Raw genomic sequence first — 20,874 nt, forward strand, 5'->3', positions numbered from 1 at the left:
CGTCTCGTGGTGCCGTCTGGTTCTTTGTGACAACTTCGTTGCAGATTAGACACACCAGCATTGCATTCACAAAACCAGGTAGGATGCATGCACAGATGTCTTCCTATTCTTCTTTGTATGCCCTGTTTTCGCTGTTAACTTTCCTCTTTAGACTCTTTGATAGTGCTATCTTAAATATTAACATCACTCTGCACTCGATGTAATAATCGTTTAGCCTACCTCCACAATGCAAACGATTGCAAAAAAAAAAATCAGTTTATTACATGAGGATGCCAAGGAATAATTCTGAGCGTAAAAGTATGCTACGTGACATCAAATATAGGTTCCATGTGTAACAAGCAAATTAAAATACATTTATAATTCACAATATGGAAAGTGGAAATAATAAAACAGTTCAGAAAAATCAGTTAAGAACAATCAAACATGCCAGTACTGGGCTTTTATGTTTTAAGTTATTTTTATTTATTTATTTATTAAATTATCCCTTGACTATATTCTGGCCCGCCATCTAGTGGCAATATTTTTTTTGGCCCATGGCCAAATATACTTGGCGACCCCTGGTATAGAGTGTGACATCATATTATAACCCTTGCAGTGTTCATAGAAATTTTACATGCATAAAGTCTAGTGTGACCATTGCTTTACAGAAACCAAGCAAACTGAACTGACTCAACTGGGCCAATCAAGTATCGTATATAACATCTTAAAATTAAAACCTCAAAACTCAAGACTTTGATATGGCTCAGAATATCAGGAAACCAGTGTTGGGGTAATGCATTACAAGTAACTTGAGTTAATCAGATTACTTTTTTTAAGTAACTAGAAAGTAGAGCCATTACTTTTAAATTAACAAGATATCTGAGTTAATTTTACCCATTTATTGACTGACCTCTTGTCCCCATGAAAAAAATCAGGAGTAAATGCAAAGGCATAGTGTGTGAAAATGATGGTTATTGTGGTTCTAGACTAAATGTAAGCATGCATTTACTAATCTCACTTGCACAAAAAAAGAGTACTCCTCAAAATTAATAAAATCAGTAAAATGCTAAATCAGAATACTACGCAAACCACTAATAATTAAATGTGTTAAATTAAACATTTTAAACATTTAATCTCAATGTAAATGTTGCTGGCCTTCGATGAATCAGTTAAACCATATGTAAAAATGAATTTAGAAATGTTGATTTATTGGTGAAGTGTTAAACTTTCTTCTCCTGCAATCCAGAATGGCAGAACAGCTGAAAGGTTTGTTTGAGCTGCACCCTCTACTGTACACACGTGAATGTGAATTTCCTTCAGCCTAATTATATCAATTTTGGTGTGAAGTGAAAGGGCCTTTACATTTTCCCCAAAATAAAACTATTTTGTCATTTAAAAAAACATGAGAAAAAAAGCTGAAGTAACATAACACATTTATTTTCTTAAAAATGCAATTAGTTACTTTTTAAGGGAGTAACACAATATTGTAATGGATTACTTTTCAAAGTAATCCAAAAAGTGGATTACTTTTTCTCCAACACTGCAGGACACTATGGAAAACAAAACAAAAATACTATATGAAATGTGAGTAATGGCTCACACTGAGTACCTACCCTAAGAAAGGACAGGTCACGACTGCGATCAATGCTGGTGATCTCGAGGTTACCCATCACCACCTCGCAGTTCTCGTAGTATTTACGTAGGGTCCGATACTGCTGGTCCAGGTCCGACAGAGTACTCAGTTTATTCTCTGTGCCAGTACATACTGCAAAAAGAAAAAAAGAAAATGAAATGAAAGAGAGAAATAACATATTGATGGTGCAAACAACAGATGCAGGAACTGGTTGGTGCTTCAGTCCATCCAGCAATTCAATTCAATCAGCCCTGAAGCCCCTTTAAGACAGACAAGGAGGCTCCAGCCCCAGACGGACAACTTGACAAGTAATTAAACAGAGCCATTTCTGCTCATCAAACACCTTGCACCAATCAAAGACATTTGCCATCTGTTGCATCAGCTGGTATTGCCTTTGAGCCAAGAGTGTAACCCTCCCTCTCACGCCTCACTGAACCACTGTCACAACATCCATGAGGACATCAACGCCACGCCTATGCCAGGCCACTCGCTCTGTGCCACCAGAAAGACAGACAGAGAAAGCACCATATGAATAGACAATCCAGCTACACATTATATTATACTTGATATACAGCTACAGCTGTATGAGTAATATTATGCTAGTTTCCTAACATGCAAAGCAGAGACCTTACTCATCAAGTGCTCATTAACAAACTCACACAGAATGAAGCAGGGGTGGTGGCATCATGTAGGGAAAAAAACTTTTTTCTAGGTCACATCTGCAAGCCTTAGAGCAGTGTTTGACCTACAAATCCAAATTTTGCTTTAATTTACTCACCATCAAAATCATATGATTTTTTTCATAGTCTGAAACACAAAAGACATCTTGAACAGTGTCCTCTGCTGATTTCCATGCTGTTAACCACTGTGACTGGAGTTGAACTTCAAATTAGATTGATCATGATATATCATTGAGATCAGGTTAAAATCCCTGTTACCCTAAGTAGATAGTAGAACCATTTGCACCAATGGTCTCTAAAATCAGCTTAGCTCACAGCTTTTGAGAACTGTTTAGTTTTGTGAACTGGCTCAAATGATTCATTGAAAAGATTTGACTCAAAAGAACGTTTCATTAACAACATCTTCACTTCTCTCTTAATTGGGAGAGCTACATTAGATACCCAGATTTTCAGTGTATCACAACTTTAATTTCAATCTGTTCTATTCTATGTATAAATAAAGTTTTGAAATATAGTGCACGGACAACAGGGACTGGTTTTATGATATTTTATGGGGGTTTTGCATCATTTTGGAAGCGTATTAATTTTTTAAAGGAAGAAAGAAAAAACACTTGCAACAAAAGTTTGAGTAAATGATGACAGCATTTTCATTATTTTACTTAAACCACGCTGATCAAAAGTAATATTTATTTCTTATTTTAATCATTAATGAGAAACAAATTACTGAATTCACTTTAGGGCAGTATTATTAAAATTTATTGGTGATCACATAACCATTCAGTCTCCCTCAAATTATTGGGGTAGAAAATACACAAAATAGTTCTCCTACCAAAAATATAGATTTTGAGAAGAATACAAAATGAAGAGAAATTGAAATACTTTGAGGTCAGGTGTTAGACTTGGGTGTTTTCAATAACCCTTAACATGCATTAGAGCGAGGGAGGTATTATGAAAGAAGCTTAGACGTAATAAACATTTATTGCACCCTCAGGGGCTCAGTTGTGAGATTACAGGTGAATTGTGGGATATAATCTTGTTAGAGGGGAGGTTCCTTTCTATACCATATTTTTACAGCTATACCACTTCTCTTTTTTTTCTTTTTTTTTAAACCATCAAATTCATGAGGGAGGCAAAATGGAGTACTCAAATCAAAGATTGACATGTTTCACCAATTCAATCTGTCTTTTCAGAGCAAGATCTATAAGAGCTAAATTGTGCAGTGTGTTTGTTCCTGCTAGACTCTTTATATGCACACATTCTGTGTAAATAAGTCAGAGGTAAACATCATGTGAACATCACAGCATACTTGAGACTCATTGATTGCATTCTTCTTTGCCATGGGCCACAGTAGATGTTAAAATGAAGCATATCATGCTTGCAAATCCCCTCGTTTGTCTTTTTCAATAAAGAAGAACATAGTCGTGCTGCCCTTCAGCAAACCTCACTGACGCACACAGGCAAACAACATAAAGAAATGGCATCTTTATTTCCAGTTTATGCCTCTGACTGCAGCTTGATCGAACTCTCCATTTTATATTTTTTTGTATCATAAATGAAGGATTGGGGCATACATCTCAGATCTGAATTTTATATTATAATCAGTTAATGTGAAGATTATCATTCTGTTTCACGGGCTAGTGAGCGCTCTGTAGCCTAGATAGGCAGCAAACAGAATTATGAAGCATACTAACTGAAATAAAACCTATATTTTGAACACAATACACAAGCAGTAACTTATACATGATGTAAACAGACTGCCATTAGTATGAGTAACACTATTTTGATGGTTCACTTTAGACATTCTAGGTTCTACTAACTTCAAAAAAACATGTCAACTACCAGTCACCAGTAATATTAGTAACTACCAGTAATAATAGTAGACTGACTGCCTGCTAACACTTTATTTTTATGGTATTGGTAAAGCTAACAATTTATTTTCTTGGCATGTTGCTAAGCAAATGAGCTATTCTAAGCATAAAATGCATACTGTACACACAAAAGTAATACAAATAGACCATTTTAATTAAATTACATTTGCAGTAACTTTTTATGCTATTGAATGAGTTGAAAGTAGCCTATTCTATAATCAACATTTATACAACATAGTTTTTTTGGCATTATAACTGAAGAAAAAAATCAAGTATTAAAGAAGGCATAATCCCACTGTCTATACTTTGAAAAAGACTCGAGGTTTTCAAACCTGTGAGTCAGCGTTCTAGGCATGAGCGCAAGGAATTAAAAGCTGTGTAAACGAAGCATGGCCGACCCTACGGTCATTTAAAATAATTTTTATCTCCAAAGGTGCTTACTTCTTGATTGTTTGAGGGAAAGACGGTGTATAAGGCAAGAGAATCTGTTATACCTTTTGTTTTACGTTATTTGTAAAAGTACGACTTACATAAACACCTCATCCGTAGGGGCTGCGGGGTTCTACTGTAGTTCACAGGTGGGAAGTCACGGGACGGGTTTCACTGCCGTTCCTGTGCACTTTTACCGGTAGTAGGTTGGGGAAAAACGGGAAACAGGTTGCCTGGAACGCGGCGTAAGATGCCTTAAAATCCAGTAGGGCTGTCACAAAAAAGATCCTAGGTATTTCTCTATGTCGAGTACTGGCAAAATACCGGAAGTAACGCATTCCACAGTCGAGAAGAATAAATGACCAGACCATTTTTGAAGGCGACATTATATATATATATATATATATATATATATATATATATATATATATATATATATATATATATATATATATATATATATATATATATATATATATATATATAATGTCACCTACAAAATATATATTAAAACCGTTATAATAATAAATATAATAAAGCTTTCCCCTCGGAATTTCAAACACGGAATTTTCCGTTATTTGCGAGAAAACGCTTCAAGGCCAAACACGGAATCTTCCAGGACGCTATTGCGCATTTTCGAGTAGCCCACTGAATCTCCTGATCAAAATGCACACGAATAACACGCAGTAAAACCTAAAACAAGCGATCGCATAATATGCATATGAAACGTAATCATCATAATTAAGCACATGAATCAAACTGAATCTAATGTTACGGAATGAAATATGGACAAAACTCGATGTCGATGGGCTCGATCTCCTCCGTGTTTCCATTGTTTTTAATCTGATCTGGATACAGTCTTTCACAAAAACGTGATTTTCTCCGTTTTTTTAAATGTTACTTTTTTTATGAAACTATGAAAAGTGTTGATAAAAAAAGGAATATGCATGAAGCTAGAATAAAACCTTTTTTTTTTTTTTTTAAGAAAAGGTCAGCTCTTTATTGGGATATATTTGCATGCTCAGATATCCATTAAACTAGGCTAAATATTCTAGGGGCTATTACGTTTTTGTGGAAAAATGTCAAAAACCCTGGCGGTGGCTGCATGGCAAATTTAAAAAAAAAAAAAAACACTCTACTGGCAGGAAAAGAGATAACACATATAAGCGCACTTTAATTATTTGCATACGTGTTACCTGCGTCTTGGAGCGCCTCAGATGCTGCTCCACATGAACTGTTAAGATTTAAACTGAAAGTGAAAATCGTCATTTTTTCACCTACAGTGAAATCATCATTTTGCTCCCTAATGTTTCTACAGTAGCCCTAAATGGAAAAACTTCTCTACAGAGTGCTAGCCACTCTTTGCCCTTTCAGACAATGATTACAATTTAGTCTCGAAAAGTTGCCATGTGGCGTTCTGCACCTCTAGTAAGTAATCTGAAGTTTTAGTAAAGATAAATCGTCTAACAAGGATAACCGGGCATGGTACGGCGCATGCGCATCACCCTAGTCAAACCTAGACTTTAGGGTGGAACGCACTTAGCACAGTTCAGATCTCCTAGTGTGAGTACACCCTTACGCCGGTTTCACACTGCACACACAAGCAGTGCGGTGGCAGCGCAGAAGTTGTGCGTATGGAGAGCGGGAACAGCGTGCACCCGTTGTGCTTTCACACTGGCTGCATTTGCCGCGTGCAGCTAAACTGTGTTGTGTGCATTGCAAATACAGACGAATATCGTCCATTTGGGCACCTTTTAAGGTGCTCTCCTCTGACCCCAGTCTGTCTCAAACTTTGATTTATGATGGGCAGCATATCTGCTGCAATGCGACCGTGTTCCCCTCTGTCCCAAACACACATTCAACATGCTGTATACAGGTTGTTTACATGATAAAAGTAACCTTAAAGTTAAGATATGCCTCTAGTTTTAATTATTTAAACAGGCCTTCTGACAAAACTTCTGGCAGTGAAGTGTTTTTGTGTATTTTATTTATTTATTTTTGTACAGCGCTGGATGTCATATGGGGATTGTGAAACACACAGAACACTTCACTACATGATTTCATGATGAAATTTTTTATTTTTCACGTAAATCAGGTCAGTTTTGATCAAGAACTATCCACTATGGCTTTAATTCAGCATGCAGCGTGGCAAAAATAGACTCGATCACGGCTCTGACGCTTCTGCTTTGCTCCTGCGACGCCTCTATCTCTCTGTGTGGTGTAAGCAGTGTTGTGCAAGTTACTTCCAAACTGTAATATATTATAGATTACTTATTACTGCTATTTAAAAGTAATTCATTACATTACAATATTACTGTCTCAGAATTGTAATGCGTTACATTACTCCTGTATTACTTTTGAGTTACTTTCACCAAAATAATTTCAGAAGTAGCTCTTAACATTCTAAAATGTAGGCAGAGAGCATTTTACATCCAGTAGAAGGCGATATGATGAAGCATAATGGCATGGGCCATCCAGGCTAACAATAGAGAATTGGCAAAAAAGTGAATGCTCAAGACAATGCAAGAAATCATGACGATCCAACTCTGTTATAAGTATTTTTTTATAGGCTAGGTAAAGTGATTATCTGGCAATATCTGGGAATAGCTTCTGTTCATAGACACAACAGAACTGTGTAAACTCTAAGTTATGACTATGCGCATTTGTTCTTTTCTTATTGTTGCGACATTTGCGAGATAGTTATTTCGGTTTTAGAAAAAGGTTGTATTTAACTGCATTTGAATTTGAATAGCCTATACGTTCTTGTCCTTATCTCTGATAAACTAAGCAATGCGCATCCATCTCGCGAATGTACAGAAGGGATGAGACGGTGGGGACATTTTCCCACCGGTTAATCAAAGTGTGATGACATCACCGGTATCTGGGCTTTTAAATCACTATTCTATTTAACCGAAAGGAACATGCGCACCGCCGCTTGGTCATTAATAACGGGAGCGGATGCAAAGCGAGTGCTTTCAAAGAATTCTTATAAAAGTTAAGCTTCCATAATGAAATACACAACACAATGACAAACCCCCTTTAATAGGCGCTTTTACATTTCACTTTGAAACCAAATCTTCCGCTATTCTCTGTCAGCACATGTTCGGCTCATGCTAGCAGACACCTTCCGTATTTATTTGAACGGCCTGTTCTCTAACTGAACTAAATTACTTTATTACTATAAAAAATCTAAACGACGGTGTCACGGTGTGCAGTAGTCTTATTCTGTCATCTTCACACAAGTGTTGTTTATTGGCATTAGGCCTATTGTTTGGCTCTGCAGCGCGCGCCTCGTCTCTCGTCCGTCCTTCGACGCGCTCGCCGTTGTGCTATTCTTTGAAACGACAGAGCCTTTAAACCTTCTTTAGCCACTTTTCCACTGGCCAGCGAGAGCACAGAGGCTGAAATCATGCCTGCGGCACTTCTGTAAAATCCGCAATAAACACTTACGCCTTCACTGGACTATATCACACAATATCCAAATGTACACCAGCAAGAGGGAGATGAACTGAAGTATTGAACTGAAGTAAAATGAAGTAAATCGCTATACAAAAATATATCAGAAGCTGTCATTTAGTATTTAATTACTAACCTGGACACCACACGCGGCTATTGAATGACCACGAATAGGTATATATAATAACTTGCATTTTTCATGCATTAATGTATCGCGCCTTTTTTTCCTTTTCCTTTTTCGTTTTATTGTATGGGGGGGGGGGGGGGGGGGTAACGCAAGCGTTACTGGAAATGTACCGAGTAAAATATTACTGAAAATTGATTAGTAATGCCTTACACTACTGCGTTACAGCAAAAAGTAATAAGTTACTGTAATGTATTACTTTTGTAATGCGTTACTCCCAACACTGGGTGTAAGTGCTCTAATCTGTTAACATGGGCACCGGAAAAAATATGCGCTGCTTACGTACTACTATGCGTGTAGTGTGAAACCAGTTACCTAATTAAAGGTGACCTAAAATGATTTGAAACAATATGTTAAATTGTCTAGATTGTATAGATGTATAGATTCTCTGATATCTACATAGAGGGTATGTGGCTTATTTAAGGGCAAAACTTGTCAAGATACAGTTTTACAGGTCCATTTACAACCCTATAAATTACCTAGGATGCAATGCTCTGTTTTTGCCCTGTTGAGCTCTGCTCTGATTGGCTTATTTCAGCAGCTCACAAGCAGTTCAGCTGTTGAGCTTGTGAGTCCTGACCGTCCTGACAGAACACAGACCGACTGAATGACACTTTAAGCAGAACATCTCAAATGGAGATTGCTGAAATGCAGCTTACTTGTTTATTGGTGTTTTCAGATCATTCGCGCGCGAGAAAGAGCTTGCGTTCGTGCGGTTGCAGTTTGCAGATTTCAGTAATTAAATCCCCCAAAAAAGAGCTTTTCTGTGAAAAAACCCCTCTATGCATCCGGTGTTTTACCTAAACATTTCCAATCTGGCAACCATATGCACGCAAGCTCTCTCTCTTGCGCCGAACTGAACTGAAAACACCAATAAACAAGTAAGCTGCATTTTTCATTTTCAATCTCCATTTGAGATGTTCTGCTTAAAGTGTCATTCAGCCTACATTTTAGACTTGTCTTTTTTCGTCAACGATATCACATGTTTATATAACGTTAGTCACAATGTAGGCTAATGTTACGCAGTGACTGTGATGTAGCCTAATCTGAAATACAAATAGGCAAAACATCATAGGAAACACCATACTTCAGTTATCAAAAATATGAATATATATTTTTACAAAATGAATAGCCTTGTGAAATGATTATCGTTTTAAATTATATGGTGGAAAAGGTGACGTTTGCCAGAAGGATCGAGTGAACGATCTAAGCGAAGTATCTACGGCTGTATTTTGTAATACAAAATAATATTACCCTTTGTCATTAGACACACTATTTAGTTTTGTATGGTACTTGGAGTTTCCTATTGTTACTGTAAGTATCTTGCGTTATCGAGACAATGCTGTCTCTCTAAGAAACTTTCAATTTAATCAGACATTTTTTAAACAGTCAATAAGTGGATAAATCACTACTTACTGCTTGCAGGAATACAGTTGCCACTTTCTTCAGTTTAAGACGCTGAGCGAAGCTTGCTTGAAATGGGCCGAACAAACGAACAATCTTGAATTAAATTGTTGTGGTATTGGATTATAAACATCAACCATGACTGTTGACATTTTTTATCTGTGCATGGGAAGGGTAAACAAGTCTCCTGAACAGCCTGGAACATGAAGTGTGTCCATGCGAGCAGCTTGTTTCTTGTTGATGATTCAGCTCCGTCATTTCCGCCTGACAATGCACATGTTTGGACAGATGCAAATGTTGGGGGCGTGCATATAAATGATCCCCAATGCTTGCGTCACGGTTTTGGTTTATGTTGAGAAGCACTTCTTTTTCCCTGGTGTTTTTGATTTACGAGATTTACATAAGAAGTAGGAGGCATTCCATTCTTTCATTCTTTAATTTAGTTTATTTTATATGCAAAAGTAGTCCAAGGCACTCGATGGGTATATTGAGAAAGTTAAAAAGCCTTTATTTTTTCATGGCTTAAACATTTAAAAAATTGGTGACAGAGACACCTACGCGTTGCGGCTTCACATGCCTTCCCGCAACGCGTAGGTGTCTCTGTCACCAATTTTTTAAATGTTTAAGCCATGAAAAAATAAAGGCTTTTTAACTTTCTCAATATACCCATCGAGTGCCTTGGACTACTTTTGCATTTAAACTTAATTATCCTACACAACCAAAGAGCACCGAGATCTTACACCCTGTGCAGCACTTCCTGCATTCCTTTGCATTGATTAGTTTATTTTATAATTTAGTTTATTTTATATAATTAATTAATTTTAAATGAATTAACCCAAGACTAAATTAATTTATCTCATGCAGTCACTGTGCAAATGATACTCAACTGCTATTGGCTCATCTGCGTTCGAGGGGAGGGGCTTAGCGATAGGTCAATTCACAACCTCACTGTTGCCACTAACATTTAAACAAGTTTTTGATCTGTTGTAAAATGTTGCAACACTAGGCCATTAGCAGGCATTTGTTGTAATACATAATGTTCACAAGTTTATTGTGTGTACATATACAATATTATGGATTTTAAAAGTGTTTTTCTATAAAATTACTTTATTGCTACTTTATTTGAACCAAATATTACTGCCTCAATGTTATTATATATGTATTTAAGGCTATTTGTTTACTTAGGTCTATTTTTATTACCACAAAAAATACCAGATTACGTGATTAATCAAAATAATCGACCGATTACTAATTACCAAAATAGTCATTATCATTAGTGACAGCCCTAAAATCCAGCTCACTACAAATAAATGTGTTAATATGAGCAAACAATGTTTTCTAGCACTTCTCTAATTTTTTTTAACCCCAAAGGTTACATTATTCCTATCACAAAGAACAGACTTGAAAAAGTGGAAGAAAATAGAACATAAACAGTTCTGAAGTACTAAGCCTTGAATATTTTTCATTTTTCATTCATTTTTTGCAGACATATGGTGTTTGCAGAATAGATTTAAAGACCTCCGCAACACACACATACACACACAAAATCAATCCTTGTTTGAGATAAATCGTTTTAAAAGACATTGTTAATGCTGCTTTGCAGCTTCTGTAGTTTCATAAACACACACATTTTCTAGACTAAAAAACGGGTAGCTTTGAAACATTTTTATTTAGTGCTTTCTATATTAATTTTCTTACTATAGCAGCACGCTGAAGCGCACCTGATTCAATCCCACCACATGTCTAATGCGTTTCATCAAAGAAATAAAATGCTCCCTTTCCGTACTCAGTCACAGATACACAAACAAAACTGTTTATCATCCCCCCATAGCTCTAACTCCTGCCGGCCTTGCATTTGTCAGGAAGGTGTGTGTATATCCAACATGACCGGAATAAATAAAGCACTTCCTTATCATTGGGACAGTGAAAGATGCTTTTAGACCTGCGTCTTAAAGGTGCAGCCAATGGAAATCTAAACCGCATGGCAGCACCTGTTTCCTTAAGACATGGGCTGGGAAAATTAAAAGACAATTAAAAATGTAAAAATTCTGCCTTATATCACTTGAGTTTCATATCACAACTGCTAATAAACAACTGGGCATAAACACGACCCCCATCCTCATCAATTCCGACTCCACTCTTGTATATTTATATTCTCATTGGAATTAAACATTCCTCTATTAGTCGATGCACTTCATAAGTATTGCACAAAATGACTTCATCAATGAAGAACGGGGGGTTTATTGAACATCAATATAAGCGAGAAAAGAAGTCGGATTCTCTAAGGCTTATTGGACCCACAGCAATGACAGAAAAGGTCATGCCAATAGCCGGCAACTCATTGAACTAAATAAAGTTGCAAATGTCACTTCCTGAAGTAAACATCGTCAATGCATTGGTCTAAAGGACGTGAGCGGATTGGAAGATCGACGCTGATCGCCAGAGGGGTATGGTGATGGTGTTATCCATGCAAGCGTACCACAGTCAGGTTTGGTCGTCTGTTAAGAGGGCATCTGGTGAAGGACTAAATAGTAATAATGACAGTCATGATTGCATCTCTGCGTGACAGTGCTACGGTCCGGTAACCGTGTCCTCTACAGTCCCAGTCACTAGTCTATGGGTCTGCTCTCTCCATATGGGATCAGATGATATTAGTATCATAAACACTTTAGCAGGCCGACTCGGCCGACTGAGTACTGGAGCTCTGAACTCAGCCGTGAGGTCAGGACACGGTGACATTAACAATTGTCCGAAGGCTTGTGCACCTATAAATAAAAGGTTTATTGCTCTCCGAGGCACCCGGAGAGATGATTTATCAAGTAAATGTCTCATGAAATGATCATGAAAATAGTATCAGATTCGCTAGGGCTCAGATTAAACTTGTGTTAAACGTTTTAAACTGGATGACATTTAGCTGTCAGCCCAATTTTAGCTTTAATGGCGTATTGTGAAGGTTCACCCAAAAACAAAATTTTTTTCATTGTTTACTCATCAAATTGTTAACCCGCTCTCATATTGTTCCAAACACATATGATACATATTGACAAGGGGCTTTTTTGAAGAACACCCTGGCTGCTCTTATCCGTGTAATAAAAAATTAAATATAAGGCACCATAAAAATGAGTATGTGTAAAAAATGAGTAACCATTTATGTTAGTAACAGATCAAAATAAATAACAGGAAAAAAAAGAAAGAAAACAAAACAGTACAAAAACTAAAATGAGCTAAAATAATAATATATTATGCCGATGTCAATTTTAGTTCTATAGCACAACTACACAACACCAGCTGACCAGTGTGCTTTACATCAATGAAAGACGAGACAAAAAAACAACTCTCCAAGAATAAAATAAAAATGCAAAGCGATACATTTTAACATTAACCAAATGCTAGATCAAAAAGGTATGTTTTAGCCTAGATTTAAAAACAGATATGGATAGAGCAAATCTAATACTGAAAGTTGACGCATTCCACAATCTGGGAGCAGCTGAGAAGGCACGGGCGCCCCTGCTATTCAGCTTTGATTTTGGAATACGTAGTGATCTCTGATGACTGGAGAGACACAACTGGCCAATATTCTGTCAATAAATCTGAAAGGTAAGGAGGGGACACACCATTTTAAGATTTAAATACAAAGAGAAGAATTTTAAAATCAACACGGTATTGTAAAGACAACCAGTGCAAAGAGTGTAGCACTGGGGTAATGTGGTCCTGTTTTTTTTGTACATCAAAAGTGGGCACAGCCACCAGGGAATACCGATTCCATGATTGTGTGTACATGATCTGCAACAATGCTTAAGTGGTACGTGTCAAAGTAACGTCCACATGGATGGCAGGACTCAAGGTTTCCCAGCAGAAGATTGCCCAAAACATCACCCTTCCCATAGTGTATCCTGGTGCCATGTGTTCCCCAGCTAAGCAACGCTCATGCATCCGGCCATCCATGTTATGTAAAAGAAAACCTGATTCATCAGACCAGGCCACCTTCTTCCACTGCTCCAAGACCAGATCTGATGCTCACAAGCCCACTGTTTTCAGCGCTTTCGTCAGACGGGTCAACATGGGCACCCTGACTGGTCAGCAACAAACTGTGATGCACCTTTTATTCTGACACCTTTAGCATTACCTTCAGTAACTTCTTGAGCCATTTGACCTACAGTAACTTGTCTGTTTGATTTTTCTATTTTTTATTTTGGAGTTTTGTAAAGGAAGCAAGATATACAGCTATAAAAATAACATGAGTAAATTGCAGAATTAAAAAAAAATGTCACTTTGTCACTTTAAAGAAAAAAATGTCAGTAAAAGTGCATTTGATACCCAGACTTCAGCATAGCTGACACCACAGCATTACTGAAAGTGAAGTGGACCTATTTGGAGTTTGATGTATCATTCTACGGTAAACAGTTTGTCCCTCGGACCCTGACCACTGCCCTCCTGTGTATCCTGGAGGAGGACAGCACAGCCCAAAAGCATAATGACTCTGTTATCTATCTTGTTTTCACTTTTCCAAGTCTCAAAATGTGAAGACAAAGTACTGGAGTTCACAGCGTTCTCAGTCGAGTGAGCTGTGCTGACCAAGGTCCACGCCTTATTACCCATAATCCCATAGGCCGTCTCATTGACACCAGGCAGAGAAAAAGACATACCTCTGGGACAGAAGAATGTATCAGTATGGAAACTTCCACTCTAAAAGACCACAGCTTATCCTGACAGGAATTCGAAGGGAATAAGCTTTGGTTTATCTCTACTGAGCTGTGGCGGATTTGCAGTAAGAGTGGAACAATTTCAACTAACCAAATCGTTTAGTTTTTAAGGTTTTTTTTATGCTGAATATTAAATTACAATTCACCAATTTTTTTGTAATACATTTAAAAAAACAATTATATATATATAGAACAATGCTAAGAACAAATTAATGTGCGTATACGTTATTGTGAATTTTGGAGTGAGTTCTCCTGTGCTTATGAATATAAAATTATTAGTGAATGACACCCATTATCCTTCAAAAATATTTTTTAAATTTGAAATATATTATCCCTTAAATTGAATATATTCATATATTCAAAAGACAAAATTACAAAAAAAGATGGCACACTTGTTTTAACCCTATCAGCAGGATGTCTATGGCAAGCAGTTTCCATTCAGGAGTCTCTGTGTGGATTACTTAGAGGAAAGACACAAACCCTGAGGCACAGCTACCGCTTAAACCAAGGACAGGCCTGTATTCCCATCCTCCCATCTCACGGAGGCCCAAATCCTATTTTTGGTGATGTTGATCGAGTCATAAATCCATGTCATCCGCTAATAGCTGGAATATTTATTATCACAGGCCCATCACATGGAGGCCGCAACCAAAGGCATTTAATTTGTTGCTGTATGGCAACTCTCACAGTTTCAGAGCACTAGGTCATTGGCAATTAGAGAGTGCAAGAAATGTGCTGACAGCTGGTAGGAACTCAGTCTCAAAAAGCCATCTTTGTGTCTGAGGCCCTTCTGTTCTGTTTTCAGCATTCTCCCAGGCTGGTCTATCTGTGCAGGCATCAGACGGGTGTGACTGAAGCCCTTCCTAATGGCTTTTACAGCACATTTACAGCAGAGGCGCCCCGTCATCAATTACCTCCCTGCCTGCTCTGGGTGTTGCGGTGTATCCTTCATGCGGGAGGCCATCTCATCCCTTCACGTGGCCCATGAAATGAATCTTCATCTCGTAAGCGAGCAGTCCTCGTTAATTACAGCGGCTTGAGCCTCTGTTCCTCCCCCTCTTCCGTTTCTGTCATTGAAGGGGGGGAAGGATTTGTCTGGATAATTTTTCTCAGGACTACAATGTAGACAAAAGCTAGGAACATCTTCCTCTACAAGCAAAAAGCAATCAGCACTGTGTTTCGTTGTGTTGTTGCTCTACGTGTAATGTGAGACTCATCAGGAGAAGGAGCAGGCAAGGAATTAATAAATAGCCCATCAATGTTTCCAGACCAATTTCTTGGCTTAAAAGAGATTAGTGGTTCTCCAGATCCAGAAATATCCCAAAGGAAACTAGATAATTCTGAAACAGATTTCATGCAGGAAAAGCTTCTGCACAATACACAAAATCATTATTTTATGTCACAATGTCTCATTACAGATAACTATATTTATATATTAGAAAACATAAATGCACACTTGCTTGGGTGGTTGCCAAGAAGTTGCTATGTGGTTGCTCCATTGTTGCTAGTATTAGAGCCTACTCTAAATGTCTATGATCTCACTCATGGTTACTAGAGACAAGGCCTTTAAAATTAGCTTGTTATGCGGAATGTCACAGATCGTCATGCCATGCACAAATCCTTGTGCTACCACAGCAATGGACGAGCTGTTAGAGGTAACACTAATCTCTGCGATCCATCACTGTAGACCACTCATGACGGGGTAGGCTGTTCTCCTCATTTCTCTCTTCATCTGTCTTGCAGCTTGCAAAACAGGGGTCTGAGTCTGACCACATTTCAAATATCTCTTCCTTCCTTACGCTAATTTCATCTGCTTCCCCTTTTCAGGGTCATATGATATCATCTACATAAAAAAGAAAATATGTCTGTATCTCTGTTATATTGAAGTTCCAGCAAGAAACCATCTGTATCTAGTAAAGCAGACATTATGGCACATTTAAAGAGAGGAGTGAAATGCAATCATCTTGGTTAAGCATTGTAGGGTTGTGCGTCATTCAGAACTGAACAGAAAACGCTTTTTAAACTCAATCCAAAACAATTCCTGAATTTGAATTGAGGTAGCAAATAGGATAAAGAACTTACATCTTACTGAACTGAAATTCATATTTCTTATTTAACTGTTATTTACATATAATCAGGGCTTTTTTGCTCACCAGCCACTGTGACAAGTGGTTTTCAAAGTCATTAACTACTCAGCATTTTCACTGGGCTCAATTTTGACATCGATACCATGGGGAAAAACTATATATATAATCGTATAATTGGGCAGCAGGTACTGTTTATTAGGCTGCTGACATTGACAAGACCTGACGCACGGATCCATTATACTGTTACACATTTAACTTCACTTAAAACATTGACTGTTTGTGTGAATACTTAGCAAGACCAGCATTTTGAGATCATTTGACTGTTTAAGCACAATAAGCTGTGAAAGAAAGAACTTAATTTAGTACAGAGGGCTGAAGCTTTATGTGTACGCTCTTTGAGTGAATAAGGCAAATTATGCGCAGACCCATCTCGAGATTTAAGCTCTATATGTAACACCAAGAACATTTATCTGGCACAAATAAAACGAGTGAGCAAGCAGAGGCAGGTTTGTGTGTCAACTCACTGTCAGAGAGATGAGAGAGAACCCATTGAACCCGCCAAAGTGGCAAGTAAGAGTAACTGCATTACATGCCACCCTCATTTGCAGGTGTTTATTTCATCCCTTGTATACAGTTAAACTGTAAAAAATAAGTTATATAAATCTCTGTTAATTCTACTAATATTTATTTATTTTGTGGGCTACGATGGATGAGCACCTGCATCATTTCTAAATTGCAATTCAAATGCAATGAATTGAAGGGGGTCTAAATCCTAACCTTTCTGGAATAAAATACAACTTCAAAAATATGTTCCTTAAATATTCCATGATGGAATTGTGAGCCAAAGCTAACCTCTAAAGGTTTAACTGTTGTAACTAAGTTCTACTGCAAATAAAAAAAAATCCAGTTCAGACCTCCATGCAAGTCAGAATGAGCAAACTCTCATTTACCCTCAGAGTGCTTCCTAATGGAAGGCAGAAAATGGATGAATGATTCTAGCATACATCACAACCTGCCTGAAGGCTCGTTTCATATAATAGCCGTGAGGGTTACGTGTAAGAGACATCATAACAGATGGGTTTGGGGGTTACGCAAACTCTTTAATGAATGCAGGATTGCATTGGTATCCCTGACCTCTTCCATCATGAACATACATAGCTAGTACTGTGACTGTAGAAGAATATTACTCCATCTCCGAGACTTTACACGCCCGAGATCTGGATGTTGGCTGTTTCCTTTTAATTTGTGCTAGCCTGTCTTGCTCATTATGCCTTGAATCGATTATAATTTGTTTTAATGCTGCGCAGAGGAATGTAAACTGCAAGTGGTTGGCATTTAAAAAGTTATACAAATGCTCAACCAATACAGTCATGGCAGAAACAGCGATAGAATTTAACTGAGATTGCAATCTAGACTCACATTAGGGGTGGGCACAAATTCAACCAGTGGTATAATATATAAGGTGGGTGAAAGGTTTGACTGTGTGATGAAGAGCTGGGCAAACAGTATGAGCTATCAGACCTAGCAAGAGAAAATACTGCTCTCTTAGATTGCTTGGCAATGCAGGTCCACTCACACTAGCTCTGAGACGTCAACTCAACATGTTGACCCTTTAAACAGCTATCTTTGCTTTATGGTCGACCTGGTATCACATATATTCATGAGCTAATCACAACTATTTACGGTTATGTTTTCTGCTTACAAGGGATGTAAAATATTTGGTTGGCTTGAAATACTTTCAGGTGTGAGGTTGAAAGTGGATTTTCCCCCCTTTATTAAGAGAGAGTGTAACATGTCATTTTCGAGCATATTTTATATATATATATATATATATATATATATATATATATATATATATATATATATATATATATATATATATATATATATATATATATATATATATATATATATATATATATATATATATATATATATATATATATGTGAATAGGTCAGATGCAAAAACCTCTAAAAGAAACTTTGGTCAAAAATATCATATGTATTATATGATGGTATATATATATATATATATATATATATATATATATATATATATATATATATATATATATATATATATATATATATATATATATATATATATATATATATATATTAATTTTAAAAGTCAACAAAAAACAAACAACAGTTCGTTTAGTAGAATAATTACTGATTAATGATGCAATTAATAATTAATCAGAGAAATAAGTTTTATGCTTAAGGCAATGTTATTATGGTCGCTCAAGTAGAATTCAATCCCACCATTTGCCACTATAGGAACATATAAATTACAAACTTCCCCTTCAATATCCTCATCATACCTTCATGGAACATGCAAATAAGAAAATCAGGTTCCAATCCTAAAAATGGAAATTTGACAGTATAATCTGTATCTCCGGCAGAAACACGGGCTCTATAAATTAGCTTCACGCTTTAAACAAGGACAGAGTCTCGGAGGGAATATGGATGTGTTGTTATTGTTTGAAAGTGTTCATTACCACATCACCACAAAGAAGCTGCAGGTTAAAGCAATTATAGCCTGGCCTTTGTACGTGCTGAATTGGAGAAATGCTAATTTGACATGTTATTACAGCCAAGCCAAAACATCCCTGCCAAACACACCCGGGCAATTCCCTCTCCTTCACACTCAGCATTGGTGTTGAATTACAGCAAGCTTGTGTAGGTGATAGTAATGCAGGTTGGACAGACCCACTACAAGCTATGCCGGGGCAATTATTAATGTCTTGTGTCTGTTTGGGAGAAAAGGAACAAATAGACTTTGTGGTGCAGAAAGAGGAGGCTACTAAACAAAATGGAATGGGGTGAGAAGTCATTAAAGCATTGCGGGCCAAAGGAGAATGGGTTTAGTGTCTTCCATTTGAACTAATTTCTGAGACTTTCAATCCAGTTCTAACCTCTAAAGGTTTAACTGTTGTAGCTAAGTTCTACTGCAAATAAAAAATCCAGTTCAGACCTCCATGCAAGTCAATCAAGAAGGGACTGCGAGTGTAAGGTGGTCTCAGGTGTTATTTCACCCCAGGACATCCCAGAAGTTCGTTCAGATCACCTCTAATTTGTCGTCTTCTCTCGGGGCTCGCTGGTTGTGTTCATTGAGAGCTCAGGAGCTGCTAATTGTTTAATCTTCAAAGAGGTCAGTCTCCTCACTTACACAAATTAGCCTTGAGCCTGGAGCCATGGGAAATTAGGCCTCGGGCTTCTTTTCTGGCACAGAAGCCACTTTCACAGTGAGAACTGGCTGTTTTCTCTTTCTTTTCACATTTTCTGCTTCCTTCCATCTATGACACTACCTCTTGCTCTTTTCCCCTCTCACTGTTCTCCTATCAGGAATCGATACATCGCCTGGGACACGAGAATGAAGATGAAAGCCGAGTTGATTTCTTGGAAGACCATGTCACTACTAATACAAGATGAATTGCTTAACTCACTGCGAGGAAGAAATACAGCCATTGATCTTGGAGGTGTTTGAGGTAATTGAATAGACTTACAGATCTCAGCTAGCAGCTGAACAGAGCAGTTCAGTTTGTACAGCCGGAGACGGTGACGCAACAATGGCCTTTCAAAGACCTCTGCTTTCAGAGCACATGGATGTACAAGACATTTTACAGTGACAGTCTTGCCTCAATCGATAAAAGCGAACTGCACATAACACTCTATGCTGCTAATATGCTGCGTTTTGCAATAGTCTGCAGCCACTTGATGCATTTAACCAGGGCAGCACAACTACTTTGAGATTCCCCAGAGACAAACTAACTGAAGTTAGACTTTTGGAGATCATCAGACATTTCTCCTAAAGTGCCTTAGGAGAAATTAAAAAAAGAAGACACAAATGAGACAATTGTTGACATAGAGTACAAATGCAAAAGTGAATTGCATAATTGAGATAATTTGGTCATGGAAGAATTAATGTTCAAGTTCTTTTTTATTTATTTTTTATTACAGACTTTGGTTGAGCACGATTTGAGGCACTGTTTTTTCTGAAATCTGAAAGAGAAAAATCTGAGAAGCAGTAAATGATCACCATTCACTTGTTTCACATTGAATTCACATTCACACTGATCACTTGTCTCGATGCAAGAGAAACAACTTTTTTTATTTTATGTTTATGTATTGGACATCCACACTTGCATGCATATTTGCCCATACCCATGTTGATTAGAGTATTAAAAACCTAATTTAAACTTAATTTTAAATACATTTACAACTGATACAAATGTGTGATTAAATTGCGATTAATCGCGAGTTAACTCATGACAATCGTGATTAATCGCGATTAAATATTTGAATCGGTTGACAGCTCAGCCCTATACTAAATTAAAAGGACTAGCTGAAACCAAAATAGAAATAAAACTACATTTATAATTCTTATTTTTTTTAACTGCTAGCCTTCTCACCTTTACACACGATACACCACATTCTCTAGTATCCTG

General features: G+C 37.3%; 1 protein-coding gene across 3 annotated transcripts in view; it reads right to left on the reverse strand.

Moving 5' to 3' along the window:
* The window catches only part of erbb4b (erb-b2 receptor tyrosine kinase 4b), a 382,561-nt gene that overhangs the window by 195,465 nt on the left and 166,222 nt on the right, over positions 1 to 20,874 (reverse strand). For 2 of the 3 annotated variants that reach the window (XM_067444314.1, XM_067444316.1), the window contains exon 2: positions 1,593 to 1,744. In XM_067444314.1, the coding sequence (XP_067300415.1) occupies positions 1,593 to 1,744 (152 nt within the window). Of the gene's footprint in view, positions 1 to 1,592; positions 1,745 to 4,690; positions 4,711 to 20,874 lie in introns of those variants that run through there. The other variant, XM_067444315.1, reaches the window with a different exon arrangement.

Source organism: Pseudorasbora parva, chromosome 5 (assembly GCF_024679245.1).
Source record: "Pseudorasbora parva isolate DD20220531a chromosome 5, ASM2467924v1, whole genome shotgun sequence".
In the NCBI taxonomy this organism is placed as follows: domain Eukaryota; kingdom Metazoa; phylum Chordata; class Actinopteri; order Cypriniformes; family Gobionidae; genus Pseudorasbora; species Pseudorasbora parva.